The 14,557-nt window shown below is 43.1% G+C and overlaps 1 protein-coding gene and 1 long non-coding RNA gene across 2 annotated transcripts in view; one reads left to right on the top strand and one right to left on the bottom strand.

Annotated features, from left to right (window-relative positions):
- NAA25 (N-alpha-acetyltransferase 25, NatB auxiliary subunit) overlaps positions 1 to 14,557 on the top strand; it is a 28,024-nt gene that overhangs the window by 9,277 nt on the left and 4,190 nt on the right. Inside the window, exons 8-22 of the mRNA XM_057412577.1 lie at positions 106 to 217; positions 1,019 to 1,108; positions 1,448 to 1,617; positions 2,378 to 2,490; positions 4,713 to 4,920; positions 5,480 to 5,566; positions 6,584 to 6,764; positions 7,360 to 7,459; positions 11,731 to 11,882; positions 12,144 to 12,269; positions 12,576 to 12,819; positions 13,043 to 13,166; positions 13,518 to 13,583; positions 14,057 to 14,154; positions 14,327 to 14,437. Coding sequence (XP_057268560.1) covers positions 106 to 217; positions 1,019 to 1,108; positions 1,448 to 1,617; positions 2,378 to 2,490; positions 4,713 to 4,920; positions 5,480 to 5,566; positions 6,584 to 6,764; positions 7,360 to 7,459; positions 11,731 to 11,882; positions 12,144 to 12,269; positions 12,576 to 12,819; positions 13,043 to 13,166; positions 13,518 to 13,583; positions 14,057 to 14,154; positions 14,327 to 14,437 — 1,982 coding nt within the window. The remainder of the gene's footprint in view (positions 1 to 105; positions 218 to 1,018; positions 1,109 to 1,447; positions 1,618 to 2,377; positions 2,491 to 4,712; positions 4,921 to 5,479; positions 5,567 to 6,583; positions 6,765 to 7,359; positions 7,460 to 11,730; positions 11,883 to 12,143; positions 12,270 to 12,575; positions 12,820 to 13,042; positions 13,167 to 13,517; positions 13,584 to 14,056; positions 14,155 to 14,326; positions 14,438 to 14,557) is intronic.
- On the bottom strand, positions 11,276 to 14,475 carry LOC130600895 (uncharacterized). The gene is made up of 2 exons (XR_008972545.1): positions 14,316 to 14,475; positions 11,276 to 11,902 (listed from the first exon to the last, which is right to left on the bottom strand). It is a non-coding gene; the product is annotated as an uncharacterized LOC130600895 (long non-coding RNA).

Raw genomic sequence — 14,557 nt, 5'->3', positions numbered from 1 at the left:
ACACTTACTGATTTGCAGCCTGGGCTATAATAAGAAGCTTTCTGCAGAAAGTAGAGAAGGAAATGCATTGATTAAATCAAACTTGCCCTTCTGTTTTTAATGTAGAGAAGCTGACAAGTGAGCTCCAAAGCCGTGAGAACAAGTGTATGGCAATGTACAAGAAGCTGTGTAGGTGGCCAGAGTGCAACGCGCTGTCGAGAAGGCTGCTGCTGAAAAAGTGAGATTATATTTCTATTCCAAAAACATGGGAGAAAAAATTCCTGCCTGGCTGTGAATTGCCTTGTTCAGTGGGTTTGTAAAGGGTGGTTAAACCGGGAGAACATCGCAGGATCTCAAAGCATTTCCAAATGTTTGCAGAAGGATGGAATGTTAAAGGATGTGGTGACAGGGAGGGTCAGTTGCTTCTTTTTGAAGGCTGACTTTAGCAACATGTTAATGCAGTCAGACTGTGTTTACCTCTTTGTTTCTAACGTCTGTACTGCTGGTGCAGCTCTGTCTTTCATGGTGGGAAAGGAAGAGAGCTGCATTTACATTTAATTTTCTGGAACCTCATTTCTCTCACTTGGCCAGACTTCATCCTGGGAAATGCTTTGAGCAGATGCATCAGGAGGGAGCATACTGATATGAATGAATCTGTCTCTTGGAACTGTCAAGAGAGATGCATTGTTTGCTTTTTGTATTTAGTTGTGAGTTAAACACAGAAGAGAAATTTTTGCCTTAGCATTTTGGGGATATTAATGTGCTCTGATTGGAATATGAATGTTAAGAGGAGAGTTTGTAGCTAGCCTCAGTTCTGTGTTGAAATTGCTTCCTTTAATACGCTTCAAGAATTCAGGACGATGATGGCTCATAAGATGCGAGACCTTTTTGAGGAGAAATGGTTCTTTTACAGTTGTTTTTTCTTATTATGAATATGGCTATTCCTTAAATCCAGCTTTTGCAAGGAATGCAGTTTTAGCAGTGAGTTACTGTTTTGGCAATTCCCTAAACTTTGTCCTGTGCCTGATGTTTGTTTCAGCTCAGATGATTGGCAGTTTTATATAACTTACTTTGATTCAGTGTTTCAACTCATTGATGAATCCTGGACACCTCCACCAGAAGAAGAGCAGTAAGTTGACAGCTTTACTGTTGGTTTGGTTTCCCTTTGTGCCACAGTGAATTGTTTCCATTCATATATTCAGCACCACACTGTCTGTGTCTTTTGGATGACTTCTTGACATCAGACCCTAAGTAATGTGTCCTTCCTACTCTGTGTTGGATACTGGCAATAGTTTATTGGAAAGCACTGTTTAAATAGTGGTTTGTACTCTACAGAACTCTTCCAGTGCTTGCTTTCCTGGTGATGAGTTAAAGAATCCATCATGCCAGATTTCCTTAAGAGGAATGTGCTGAACACGTGTTGTCAGTGGGGAAAATCAGAGAACCTTTTGTCTCTTTACCTGCACAGCTCTTTGGAAGGAGAGGTACACTATTCTATAGAGCAAGCTGTGAAATTTATAGAAGAGAGGATAACAGAAGAATCTAAGAGCTCTCGGCCGCTTCGGGGACCATATTTAGCTAAACTGGAGCTGATCAGACGTTTGCGGTACAGAGGTTGTAATGATGAGTATAAACTAGGTAAGAGCCACTTAAGTGGGTGGTGAATTGATCTTTTGGAGAGAACACAAACTCAGAACAAGCTCTTTGCTAAATCACTGAGTTAAATACAATTTCTGTTATGGAAATGCATGTGCTGTTGTTCGTATGTAGAGTTTTGAAAGCATTACAAGATGAGCTTTGAAGAAGGGCAGGTAGTTTCCAACTACTCCAGGTCTTGTAGAAGCAAGCAGGGGACCTTTCTAAAGGGCTTTTCTAAAGAGCACACAGTCACTGATACGGCAATGAAAAGCTCATTCCTGCTGCACTGCTTTTGTAGAAAGCCCTGCTGTCACGCTGTGGTCTCAAGGTAGTTTTTCAGTTCAACTTTTTGGCAGTAGCACCAGGTTTTCCTTTTTGAAAACGCTGCATTAAAAAATCACATTTAGGGAATTGGTGAAGGACAGAATGTGATTAGAGCCACATCTGTGCTGCTTACTACTTCCTTTTGTATTTCCATCCAGCAATAAGTTGCTGTTAGATAAGCAGAGGCCTGCTATGCTGAGCTCTTATCTGCCAGAGTAGCTTGAATGAAGCTCTTGGGGTTTCTTTTCATGTGTCCTTGGTTACCAAAGACATTGAGCCTCTCAAAATCTGCAGTAGTGCAGCTCTCTTATCTAATCACTATGTACTCTCAAAGAGGGGGGGGGGAAGGCATTAATAGAGTTTTCTCATGTTCAGTGATGTTACTGATTCACCTTTTAACACAGCATATTAAAAAGGTGAACTGGCTTTTTCCTAGGTGATCCAGAAGAACTAATGTTCCAATACTTCAAAAAATTTGGGGACAAACCCTGCTGTTTTACTGATCTCAAAGTATTTGTGGATCTCCTCCCATCCAGCCAATACACAAAGGTAAGGAAAGCTAAAGAAGTGGTGGCAGGAACTGCAGTGCTTGTTTGTGCTGTGATCCCTTTATCTTAAAGTACCTGTGGTTCATATTCAGAGACCTGAAACATCAATTTTTTACCTTCTTCTGAGATTCAGAGAACTCTTTGCAATGTAGAAAATACAATGAACATCTGAATACACTGAGCAATTTCATTCCAAGGAGTTCTACTGGAGACTAAAAGCTGAGTTTGATCCTGCAAGTTCTCTGACCTAATGTCATATTCATTTGGCCTTTTTATTATCCTTTGAAGGTGTCAGGGTGCTTTGGGGTGGTCTTGGTTGAATTCTCATATCTTGTAGTGAAAAGCTCTCTAGGAATTGCAGTTCAGTTGATGAGCTGCCTGATAAACTCATTTTAAATGAGTAATCTCTCATCACCTTTTGTTTATAGATCACAACTTACAAACTGGAGTAATGTAACACTACAGAAAGCCCATCCTGGACATCCCTCTGGGTTCTCTTTGCTGTATGCTGTAACTTGTTTTACAGAGACATCCTCCTCTTTCCCATCCCATCCATCATTTGTTTTTCCCGTTAAAGTTACATGTTTAATGGGAAAAATCTGCTCCCTCATCCATGCAGACAGGGTCTCACAGAGATGTTTTGGTTCTGCTGCAGTGCTAAAGAGTGGACACCTTGATACTGATCAAGGGGTGACCCAGAGACCTGTGGCAGCTTTTCCAGAACCTCTCTCTCCAACCAGCTCTCTTTCAGTGAAAGCCTATTTGTGCAGAGTCATGAGCAGCTCTTTGAGTGACTTCAGTCATTGGGAATCCTGCCACTTACCCCATTGTTTTTCTGAGCCATTATGTGAAGTTATCAGAGCTGGGGAGGGGTGGACACAGAATCCTGGATCAGCCAGAGGCAGCTGATAAAATGGAAATGGAATGTAGATAGTGGTGGTGTTTATCTTAGTTTATTAGAATACTTTTCACTGCTAGTGAGAATGGTAGTCCCTGTATGTATGGGTTGCTGATGCTGTTTTGTGTTAAAAGGTGTGGTTTTACCCCACTGGCAAGAGATGTGGTCAGAAGGAGATTTAACTTGTAGTTCTGGAAATGGTGATGCCATTGCAAGGTAGCCCTGAAGTACTGAATAGATTTAATCCTAATTTTCCAAGATACAAATCCTAAACCTGGAGGAAAGAGGGAAATTATCCTTAAAAGTTGAGGCAGCAGTTTTGTCACAGTGCTCATAAAACCATGACTTTGAATAAATGCTCTAAAATGTTCTGATTGGCCTTAAACCTGCTGCTGATTTAGTGAATATGTCATCTTGTGTCATACTGAGAATATGGGGATCTTGCAAGGCCACTAGGCACACCAGATGTTGCAGTGATTATTTCTGGACTATCAGTCTTGATTTCCTAGAGGCATAAATTGGAGCATGTGGCCCAGTGATTTGTTTGACCTTGCTCAGCTTGGCAGAATCTCAGACTGAAAAGATCTGTCAGCACAGTCTACATTAAAGGCTATGGGGAAAACTGGAATTTGTTGCATGGTGCCTGGTGCTCCTCCTAGCTAGCTTTTTTGTCATGCTTTTTTCTTCAGGCATCCGTTCGATGCCGTTCTTGTGTTTCAGTAAAGCTGAATTCATTGGCTTTAACTCAGTTTGAAGTCTGTAAACACTGCTGGATTTTAGGGCAATGTCCAGCACTGGCTCTGTGTTGTGAGAACTGTCCTGCCTCCCATTAACATTGTAAACAAGGAGAGGCTGCTTTCCTACAAGTGAATTCAAACCAGAAGTCGTGAATCAAAGCTGACCTCACTGGGGCCAGCGCACAACTTCAGAGCTGAGAGAAAATGCAGCAGCTCATAGAAACCCACCATTCCCTGGAAGTGTGCTGGGAAGCCGTTCAGTAACTCATTATTTTAATTGCATATGTTATTAGCGAGAGTGTTAACAGGTGCTTGAACTCCCTCGTGTGTCAGTGGATTGGATAGTTGCCTGGGATTTATTTTTTCCCCTCCATCTGTTTGATGAAATGCCCTAAAAGCTACTGAATGCAACCAGAACTGTGTGCTCAGCACCTTTCAAATTACGTATAAATAAAAAGCATTGAAGCCAGCTCTTTAGCCATGAATTCAGTGTGATGGCAGGGTTGATGCTGACAGTTCCACCTTGATTTAAGGGAGGAAGTGGTGCCCAGCTGCCCTGCAGACTCACCAGCAGTGTTTCTCTTCCAGTTCATCAGCCAGTTGCTGGCAGTAATCCCTCTATCAGCAGCAGCAGAGGGTGAACTCGCACTGCCGAGTGACATCAAGGCCCTGCAGCAGCACTTGTGTGTGGTGCAGCTCTCCAGGTTGCTCGGTATCTATCACGCCATGGAGAAGAAGCAGAAGCTGGCTGTGGTGCAGGAGTTGATGTTGAGATACCACCATGGACTGGAGTTTGGTGAGGAAAAGCTTGCAGCTGATGTTGCAGTTCACTGCAGAGCTTTTTCATGGGGATGGAGTAGCACAAATGCTGGTGGCACTGGTTGTGCTGCTTGATAATGCTTTGCTTTCTCCTGTATGATTCTACCCTTGGGACAACCTGAATTATCTTTTTCCTTTAATTGTTTTACTTTCTAGTCACGTGTCTTAAAGATGAGACATTGCTGGGTCGTTCAGGGTGTACATTTGTATCTATGCAAAGCTGCCTGTGCCTTTAAGCAAAACCAGCCTTAACCATTGGTGTACACAGGACAAATACACCCCCAAGGATATTGTAAATCTTGCAGCTACAGGAGTGTCTTTTCTTCTTCCAGCAGATGTCAACATGTGAAGTGGCCCAAAGTCCACTCATGTGATGAGCAAATGCATTATGTGTGTAGAGTTGTCTAAGTTTTTAAGACAGCTCTGGATTTTCTATGTTAAACTGTGGTTATCTGCCATTTGGTAACACTGACAGTGTGAGAAGCACCTGACAGCACGGTCAGTAATTCAGGGGTAACTTTCTTCTTTCTTTTTAGGGAAGTCTTGTTTGAAAACTGAATTGCAGTTCTCAGACTATTACTGCCTGCTTGCAGTTCACCTGCTGCTTGACCTGTGGCTGGAAGGTATGTTCCTAAAAGTGTGACTTGCTTAATCCCACCCTGGATGACTGTTGACAGGGAGGCTGTCCCCCCGTGGACAATGTGTACCTGGCAGGGCTTGTTTAGGCCTGTAGTTTTGTGGGTTTTTTCCTCAATACAAGGTATTTCAGGAGTCCCTCTATCAGATTGGTGTTTGATGTGAATCTCACTGACCTCTAAAGGGATTTAGTTATTCAGATTAATTCATATAAGCCCTGGCAGAGCCTTGACTCCTGTAGCTCAGTGCTGGCTGTCTTCAGAAGCTTGTTCCGAGTTTCCCATGTAGGGAATGTTTTCTCTGCCTTTGCACAGCTTATGCTGACAGCTCCTTTTTGGAATTGGAGATGTTTTGAGAGCATTTCTTTCCCTCCCTGACATACTTTGTCTTTTGGATCCCTTGCTTCTAGACCTCCTGCTGGGACCTGTTGCCCTGTGTTGAGTACTCCTGTACTCCATGTCTGCTTTGCCTGTTAGTCTCTCAGTCCCACAGTCAGTCTCCAGTGGTGGCTGTCCATGGGCACTGTTTGTATTCCCATCCTTCAATGTAGTTTTCATTTATGCTTTTCTTTCCTGAGGAAGATTTAGTCTTTAACCTGAGTAAATCCATGGTCAGGTTCCTGGCAGGCTACCAGTGGAGTGCTGAGTTCCTGGCTCTGTGCTTCTGTCTTGCATGATGCTTGGGAGTGCTCTGTATGTATAGGCTAGAAATCCTGAACAGTCCAGGATTCATCAGAGAGGGTCCCTTAATGTAGTGAGCTCATGTGTGACGGCTGTACTCTGCAGAGATATGAGCTAGATATTCCCTGTGAAGTTATTCCTCCACCTTTCCCTCTGAGAGCAGCTGTAGTGTGTTATGTTCAAGGGCAGCAGTGTGGCTGATGAATGCCATCTGCATGTTTAAATGCATTATGAGAGGAGTGTAACGTAAGGAAGCTTCAATGCCAAAGTGAATTGTGCTCTGTTCAGTGCCTCTCATCATTCCTGTTTTGTCTTTGTCACCAGGTGAAGAGACAGCTGTGTGGCAGTGCCTGACCCTTTTAGAAGAAGGGTTATCTCATAGTCCTTCTAATGCTCAGTTTAAATTGCTGCTCATTCGAATCTACTGCAGGCTTGGTGCATTTGAACCCGTTGCAGAGCTCTATTCCAGCCTTGATGCGAAGCACATACAGCACGACACCATCGGGTGGGTAGTATATACTGAGAATAATTGGTGATGGTGACCCTCCAGTGATCACTCCTGAGATCTGCAGTTTCCTTTGCTCCCCAAAGTTAGCACATCATAGATTTTCATACAGTGTCCTGTAAAAGTGTGTTGGAACTTTGAGAGATACATCTACTGTATACACTCCCCTTCTTGTGGAGGATCTTTCCTGTGTGGTTCTAATCTGGTTTGGGTTTTCAGAGTATTAACTAGGGGGTATATGAAAGAAGCTTGTGAAATGTTATGTCTCAATGCCAGTCATAGCTTGGTGTTCCGGCTTGTGTTACTGCTCAGCAGAGCTTGGGGATGCTAGTGAAAACAAACACATGAAATGGCCTTGCCTTACTTAGTGTGGCGTGGGTATCTACATCAAGCTCTTGCACATTTAAGGCGGGTGGAGGAACTCTGAACCCCCACATACTGGTTTTCAAAGCCTGAATTTTAACATGAGCGTTAATATCTCTGTTACATCTCCAGACTGTGCATTAAAGCTGGGCTCTGCAGAGCTGTGTTTGAAGTTCAGGTTTCCCCAGGGCTGTGTGCGCTGGTGTTTGACTTGTGCTGTGTTGTGTTGCAGCTACCTTCTGACGCGCTATGCAGAGGCACTGGGCCACTACGCTGCTGCATCCCAATCCTGCAATTTTGCACTCAGGTTTTTCCACTCCAACCAGAAAGATGTAAGTTGAAAGAAACCTGTGTCCTTTAGCAGAGCAGTGTGTCAAGATGCCTTACAGAAGCCTCATGTAAGGGCTTACAGAAATGTAGTGGTTGGTAACAAGATAACAAAGAGGAATAATATATGTGCAACTTTGTAGTAAAGGTTGCCTCAACTTGTGTTTCTTGTTACAAGGATTTGTAACTTACTGTTACATGTGGCTTCGCTTTAGCTTGCTATTTCTAAAAGCCGGTTTTAATACTCCTCACAAAAAAAAACAGATCTGATGACTTTTAAATGAATGGATTGTGATTTTATGCAATAATTGAAGTGAAATGTCATGTGGCAAATAAGTCCTGGTGTTACAGCTCTTTGAAAAGGCATACAGCAGCCAGGGATAGTGGGTGAAGGTGGTTGTGGCATACGTATGAATCCTTTATGTTTCAGTCACTGAAGCTGCATGTTCTAGTGATGGCCGTCTTGGGCACACAGGGATAGTGGGGAATGCACATCCCTTTTAAAAGGCAGGGGAAGCAGGAGGAACAAGGTGGGAGGATTTCAGAGGGGGAAAACAGTCTGGAAGTCTGAGCTTCACTGAAGGCAGAGCAGAGCCCATGACTAACTGCGTTATTTTGAAGTGATAGGATTGAACTGCAAAACCTGGCCTTGAGCTAGTGGGAACTACCTGTTTTATTCAGTTCACCCCTAAAAGTGATGTGAATGAAAAGCAAGTTGTCTTGAATGAGAGTCTTAGCACTGGAATGGAAGAGATAGTGGAGAGTAGCTGAATTCCTCTAAAGAGATGGGGTGCTTCCTAAAATGCACACTGAGCCCTGGCATCTCTCCTGCTTCAGCTTGCTGATTAGTAACTGGACTTGTCAGTAATCTTATTTGGGAACTACACTCTGTACATCCTGATCCATTCATAGGGAAAATATCGATTTTGTTTCAGAATTCCCATGGAATCCATGAAAAATGGGCTAGGTAGGAGAACAACACATTTTTGAGGCTTGGTGGAAATTAATTGAGCAGATAGGAACAGAAATAGTCCAGAATTGTGGCAGGGAAGTATATGCATGTCAGACAATCTCCCTAAAACTTGCAAGGCAGTTCCATTCTGAGAAGTGGGTCTAGATCCTCTATGTTTATATTTTACAGTTTGAATGCTATTGAGAGGTAGGTGAAGAAAATGACTTTTTCTTTACTTTGTAAGACCTAAAGGTGCAATCCAGTTGTAACTCTGCCTGTCAGCCACAAGCAAAGTTGCTCTTAAGGCTTTGCAGCCATACAGCTTGCTGTCCCACTATCCCAGCAATAAATAGAAACACAGGACTTGTCTGTACTGAGTAGTAGAGATGTCAAAGATGCTGACACAGTAATCCCTCAGGAAAAGTACCCTTGCTGTGTTGGCAGTCCACATTATTCCTATGTACAAGATACCAGCTGCCATTTGTCTGTGCCTGGAAGGTAGATGCTGTTACCTGTGTCTGACAAATTTTACTATAGTGAGCAGGAAGAGCACGTGGATTGTACAATGGGAACTCACTCTTGTCTGCATTCCTCATTTGCTCATTGTTTTAAGTGCTCATTCTACTTGCTGAGAGTCTTTGGATTCCTGGGTGCTATGGTGAAGCCCTGGATCCAGGCAGCTTTCTCCTACGTGTCTGTTGCAGTAGTAGTGGCTTTATATTTGTTGGGTTTTCTTTTTACTCCCCTTTTTAAAAAGTTATTTGGTGAATATTAATGAAAAGCATATCTGGAACCTACTGCCAGAATGAAATGCATGACTGCTGGGTGCCATATGGAAGAAGTGGAACCAAAAAAACTACTGGATGTGATTTGTCTGCTTGGGAGCACTACGCTGTAAAGCATCAAGAAATCATCTTTTCCTGGAAAGCAAGCTGAAGTAATGTCAGGTGTGGTTACCTTGGAAGAAGGGTATTCTGTTTGGCATGAATAATGATGGTGCTTGTAGCAGAGAAGAGCTGGTTGTTTCCAGTAGCTGCACACAGATGAAGACAGCCACGTTCCAAGTGCTGTTGCCAGGAAATTGCTACTCAATTTGTGTTCTAGAAATCCTGAGGGGTTTGACCTGCCTCACTACTACAGCTTTAAAGGTTGAAACTGCAAAGGGGTGCAATCGGCATTATGTACTTCATGCTGCAAGATAAGGATGTGACTGGAATAGGCTCGCATCATGTTTCATCTTGGAGACAGAGTATTGCAACCAAAAGACCAGGGTAGCCAAATCTCTTGTGATTTGGACGCTTCCAGTATCACCTTAAGATCATTTTAATTGGGAAATGCATCAAAACCTGTACTAACTAGCAAATACCGAGTGTCCTCTAAGCTCACTGTAAGGTGCAAATTGCAGGAAGTGGAGGGCTTAGTTCAAGGTACTGTTCACCAAGGATGGTGATATGACAAGAGTGGAGATGAAAAAGGGGTTCTTTACCATAAAACACGTCCCACGTATCACCAGGTCAGAATCTGCTACCAGTTTCTGTGCTGCTGTGGTTCTACTGGGGTTGCCCCTTTGTACTCAGGGTCCTGATACCAGTTTCCCATTTGAGTCCCATAATAGCATCTAACTGCAATGTTAAAGGAAGACTGTCCTTCAGAAGTTACCTTTTGACATCATTTGAGATACTGCCTGCTCCTCTTGAGGCTGATGCTGGAGGTAGCTGAAATGTCTGCTGCAGCATAGAGAACGTGTCCTGCAGCACACTGTGCGTGGGACTCTGCCTACAACAGGAAGTGTGGGGTATAAACCAAGTGCTCTGGCATAAAAATACAGCTCCTGATTCAGACTGTTTGCTTTGGAGAAATCAGTTTTCCTTCTGACTTGCTGAACTTCGCAGCCTGAAGTGAATCCTGTTTAAGAGTAGGTCCCATGAGTAACAGGCATCTAGGATGCTGTGCAGTCCTGACAGCATTTCTGCTCTGGGAGAGGATGCCAAGGACAGGGAGGAGAGAGAAGGCAGTATTGCTATATTTAAGCAAAACTAAAAAGGCAACTTTCTCTTTCTCGAGATAGTCCTCTAACTATGCAGAATCACAAGTAATCTCTCTAATTTTCTTGTGTCCGTCCGTCTTTAATTTCTCCAGATACTGCAGGCACACAGAGCACCAACGTGTCCCATGGGGATTTAAAAACCACGTGGATGCAGTTGACTTAGCACCCATAGCGCAGCCCTCAGCCTGACAATGAACTCTGCAAGGCTGTTTATCACAGGGTACGTTGCTGACTATTTGGCATATTTTTTCCATACAGTGCAAATGACCAAATTTCTTAGGGGAAAGAAGAAGATAGAGCAGACCTAAAGGCCATTCCTGATTTTGGAGGGAAGGAAAAAAGGTGGCTTTCATCTGTGAGTGCTAGCTTCTGCTGTCTCAGAGCCTTCCGGATAGGTTGGGTCTATTAATACTATATAAAGTTGAGTTGAGCAAAGGCCTTTTTTTGTGCTTCTCAGTGCATTTCATAGTCTTGCTCAGAAGGAAATACTTGCCGGAATTTCTCAGTTGTGGAGTAATTCTGATGTAAGAAATGCAGCTGTCTGTCTTGATTGGGAGCATGAATAGTTCACTCTGTCTCTACAGGGAGAAAGTTCCATTAAAACCTAGTGCTTGTCTGCTTCACATCACTGGGCTGATGTGAAATACTAGCTGTGTGCCTTGTGTTGCTGCAGTTCATCAGAGGGGAAGCAAACTGTCCCATGGACCCTGACAGTTTCCTTTGGTGTTTAGGTTGTATTGTAATGCGTACACACTGCGTGATGTTACCTTGTGATGCTGTACTGAAAAATCTTAATAAAAAAGAGAAACAAAAAACCAAATGTGTGAGTAGTTCTTTTTAATCTATGTTGTGGTAACATGTGATGCACATCCAGGTCAGTGCTAGAAAATCTGGGGTGTATTTATTTTGCCTGGAAGTACTTCTCACAATGAAAGAATGATTTAATCATCTGAATAACGCAGAGAGAGAGAGAGCTAAAAAAAGCCTTCCAAAATCATCTCTTCCCTCTAAGCATTTATCGGTCTCAGTGGTGATAGCAATGTGATGTACCTTAGTGCTGGTCTGGTTGTTAAACCACCTGCCTGGTAGAGTATTTGGGTGTTCTCAAAGTAGCAAAACTGCTGGGGTGACTTGGACAAGCAGAAGTGCCAGATTCTGTGCCTCTGGGGTAATGACAACCACAGAAATGCAGTTTCTTGGCAGTGGCCTTGTTGAACTCTGGTTGTTCTGGATGTATGCAAGTCACTAATACAGGGACAATGTGTGTTCTCTTCCAGACCTCAGAATATATCATTCAAGCCTACAAGTACGGTGCGTTTGAGAAGATCCCGGAGTTCATTGCATTTCGAAACAGGCTGAACTCTTCCCTTCACTTCGCACAAGTTCGCACAGAGAGGATGCTCTTGGACCTCTTACTTGAAGCAAACATGTAAGTGCAGCACCTTGAACCTGGAAAAACTGGGAGATTTGTGCCTAAGTAGATCACTTGGTGAGTTGCACTTGCAGCTCGAAGGGTGTGCTGCCTCTTTCTGCATCTACTTTGCTCTCCCCTTTGGTGTCCTTGCTCGTACCATGTATGTGTAACACTTCTGACATCAGAAGAATTGAACAGTGTAGAGAATGTGCTCTGCTAGTGAGCTGTTTCCAGTGATCCAATGTTTGATCTCATGTCACTTGTTCTTACGTGCAGATCAACCAGTTTAGAAGAAAGTATAAAGTCCATGAGCCTGAGCCCAGAGGAGGATGACATTCCTTGGAAAGATCTGCGTGACAATAGAGATCTCACAGTCTTGTTTAACTGGGATCCAAAAGACAGGTGAGTAGAAACACCCTCAGCTCTAGAGTCATACCTTTTCCTTACACATGGCAAAGAAAATCCTTTGAGGGGAGCTGCTGTATTGGAATGTTCCCTGGGCTGTCTACCTGCACACTTACCAAGCATCACTCATCATTTCCAGCAGTGCTGCCTTTTGACATATTAATACAGTTCTCTGAATTTCTGCCCACTCTTTCCTCTTCATACAATGTTAAATAACTTTGGGAAGGCTTTTGTGCCTGAGTGAAGCTAGCTGCTTTGCACAGTTGAAGCATTTGCCTGAAAACATTTGGTGCCTTTCTCTAGGAACATTTCTGAAGAACATAAGAAACTCTCACTGGAGGAAGAAACCATGTGGTTGCGAATCCGGTCTTTAACTTTAAGGCTAGTAAGCGGACTCCCAACTCTTAGTCACACTATTCAACCAAAGAACTCTGAAAAGACTGCAGAGAACGGCGTCTCATCCAAGATTGATACAATCCGATCCCTGCTCCAGCAGCTGGAAGCGGCAGTGGATTCAGGGAAGAAGTTTCTAGAACAAAAAATTCAGGTACCCGTTAAGGAAAAAGCTATCCCCAAATATTAAGTGAACGTGAATGCAAGCAGAGAAACTGAATGCATCTTGTAACGTCCAGCAGGCTGCAGAATGCACTTAAGTGACCTTGAGTTTGTAGTGTATGAATCTGACTGAGAGATGTGCCAGAGACAAAACACTGTGTTCTGGATAAGGAAAAGCTGCAACACCTTTATCTTTTTCTTTGCTTCTTGCCTAGTATCCTGTCCTTGGCCCTCCTCCTACCCGAATGGCTGGCTTCTTCAGCAATGGCAGCTGTCAGTGCCAGACTAGCTTGTTTTATCTTGTTAGTGATATTTATGAACTAGATACCAATGGCTTAGGTAAGTGTTTGAAGGGCAGGGGCTGAACCAGATTGTCATGGTGTATGGTGGGAGGGAGCAAGCGAGACGTGTCTCTGTTTAGTTTGAACACTGCCAGGCACTGGATGATGTGGACCCAGACTGTTAATTTTTTGACTGACACTAAGTTGCCTGGGAGATGGTGCCTTGATTTAATGTTTATGCAAGTCTTCATTTTTGTACAGTACATACATGTTGGTGTAATACTGGATCCTCTGTGAAAGCAGTTGCATTTGCTTTTGACTGCTAACACTATATTTAAATGCCTCCTGGTTTTCTGGAAGCAGAAAATACAGACTTGTAGCTTATAACTTTTTCTTTTTCTTTTCCCAGAAGATTCAGCAGAAATCCAGGAGAGGATAGGGAATAGTTTCAAGTCTTTAGTAGAACGACTGACAGGTAAATGGTAACTTGAGAATAACCACTGGTAGCTAAGGTAGTGCTTCATTGTGCTCTGAGGATGTGCTGCTGAGTGTGCTGCAGTTATATGATGGAGTGTGTGTGTTGATGCAGCTGCACACCCCTTTGAATGATACTTGAGAACAAGGCTGAGAATCCCCTTGGCTTGACTGGTCACCAAGCTGTTGCATGCCACAGAATATGTCCTATCATTTCGCTTGCCCTGCAACCTAGGCTTAACAGCTGATGTCCCCCTGGTACTTGATCCAGGTGTGCTAATAAATGGTGTGGAGATACTGTTTGTAATGAAATACAATTCAGAGAAAACTTGAGAGCTGGACCTTCCTGAGAGGCTTTGGCTGAATTTATCAGTCCTCTAACAGCTTTGCACACTACACTGAGATACTTTTTGTGCAGAAAACGCACTCAGGTTGATCTGTGTGTTCTTAATATTGCTTTTTTTTCCTCTTCAGACTTGTTCAATAAATGTAAAGGTGATTTGATTGAAGTCAGAGATGGCACCTTGAAAACTCACCCAAGCCTGTTAGAAAACCTGGTCTTCTTTGTTGAGGTATTTTTTTCTTTGGAATGCTTTAGGGGAGAAATGTTGGGACTAAAACACAGTGAAATTTCTTTGATCTCAGTCACTCATGAAAGCAGAGGGTTTTATTGCATGTCCTACCAGTAGGAACATTGAAACAAGGTTATAAATGCAGCGTGTAACATTTGTACCTTTTTTCCAGACGATCTCCATCACCCTGTGGGTATCGAGTTACTGTGACAGTGTCCTCCGACCTTTTAAATCCAACCTGCAGAAAAAGAAGAAGAAAAAAAAAGAAAGCAGTTTAGCCATGGTAGAGACCGTCTTCCTTTCTGTTCTCCCCCACCCCAATCCAATGGCATAGCTATACTGAAAGAAAAATCAGGACAGATAACATGTTAATAAAGTGTTTTCCATAAACTTTGCCTTGTGG

The sequence above is a fragment of the Pezoporus wallicus genome, unplaced genomic scaffold (assembly GCF_028554395.1).
Source record: "Pezoporus wallicus isolate ANWC-B61680 ecotype Strahan unplaced genomic scaffold, APGP_CSIRO_Pwel_v1 contig_13850, whole genome shotgun sequence".
Classification (NCBI taxonomy): domain Eukaryota; kingdom Metazoa; phylum Chordata; class Aves; order Psittaciformes; family Psittacidae; genus Pezoporus; species Pezoporus wallicus.
This window is presented reverse-complemented; position numbering and strand designations above follow the sequence as displayed.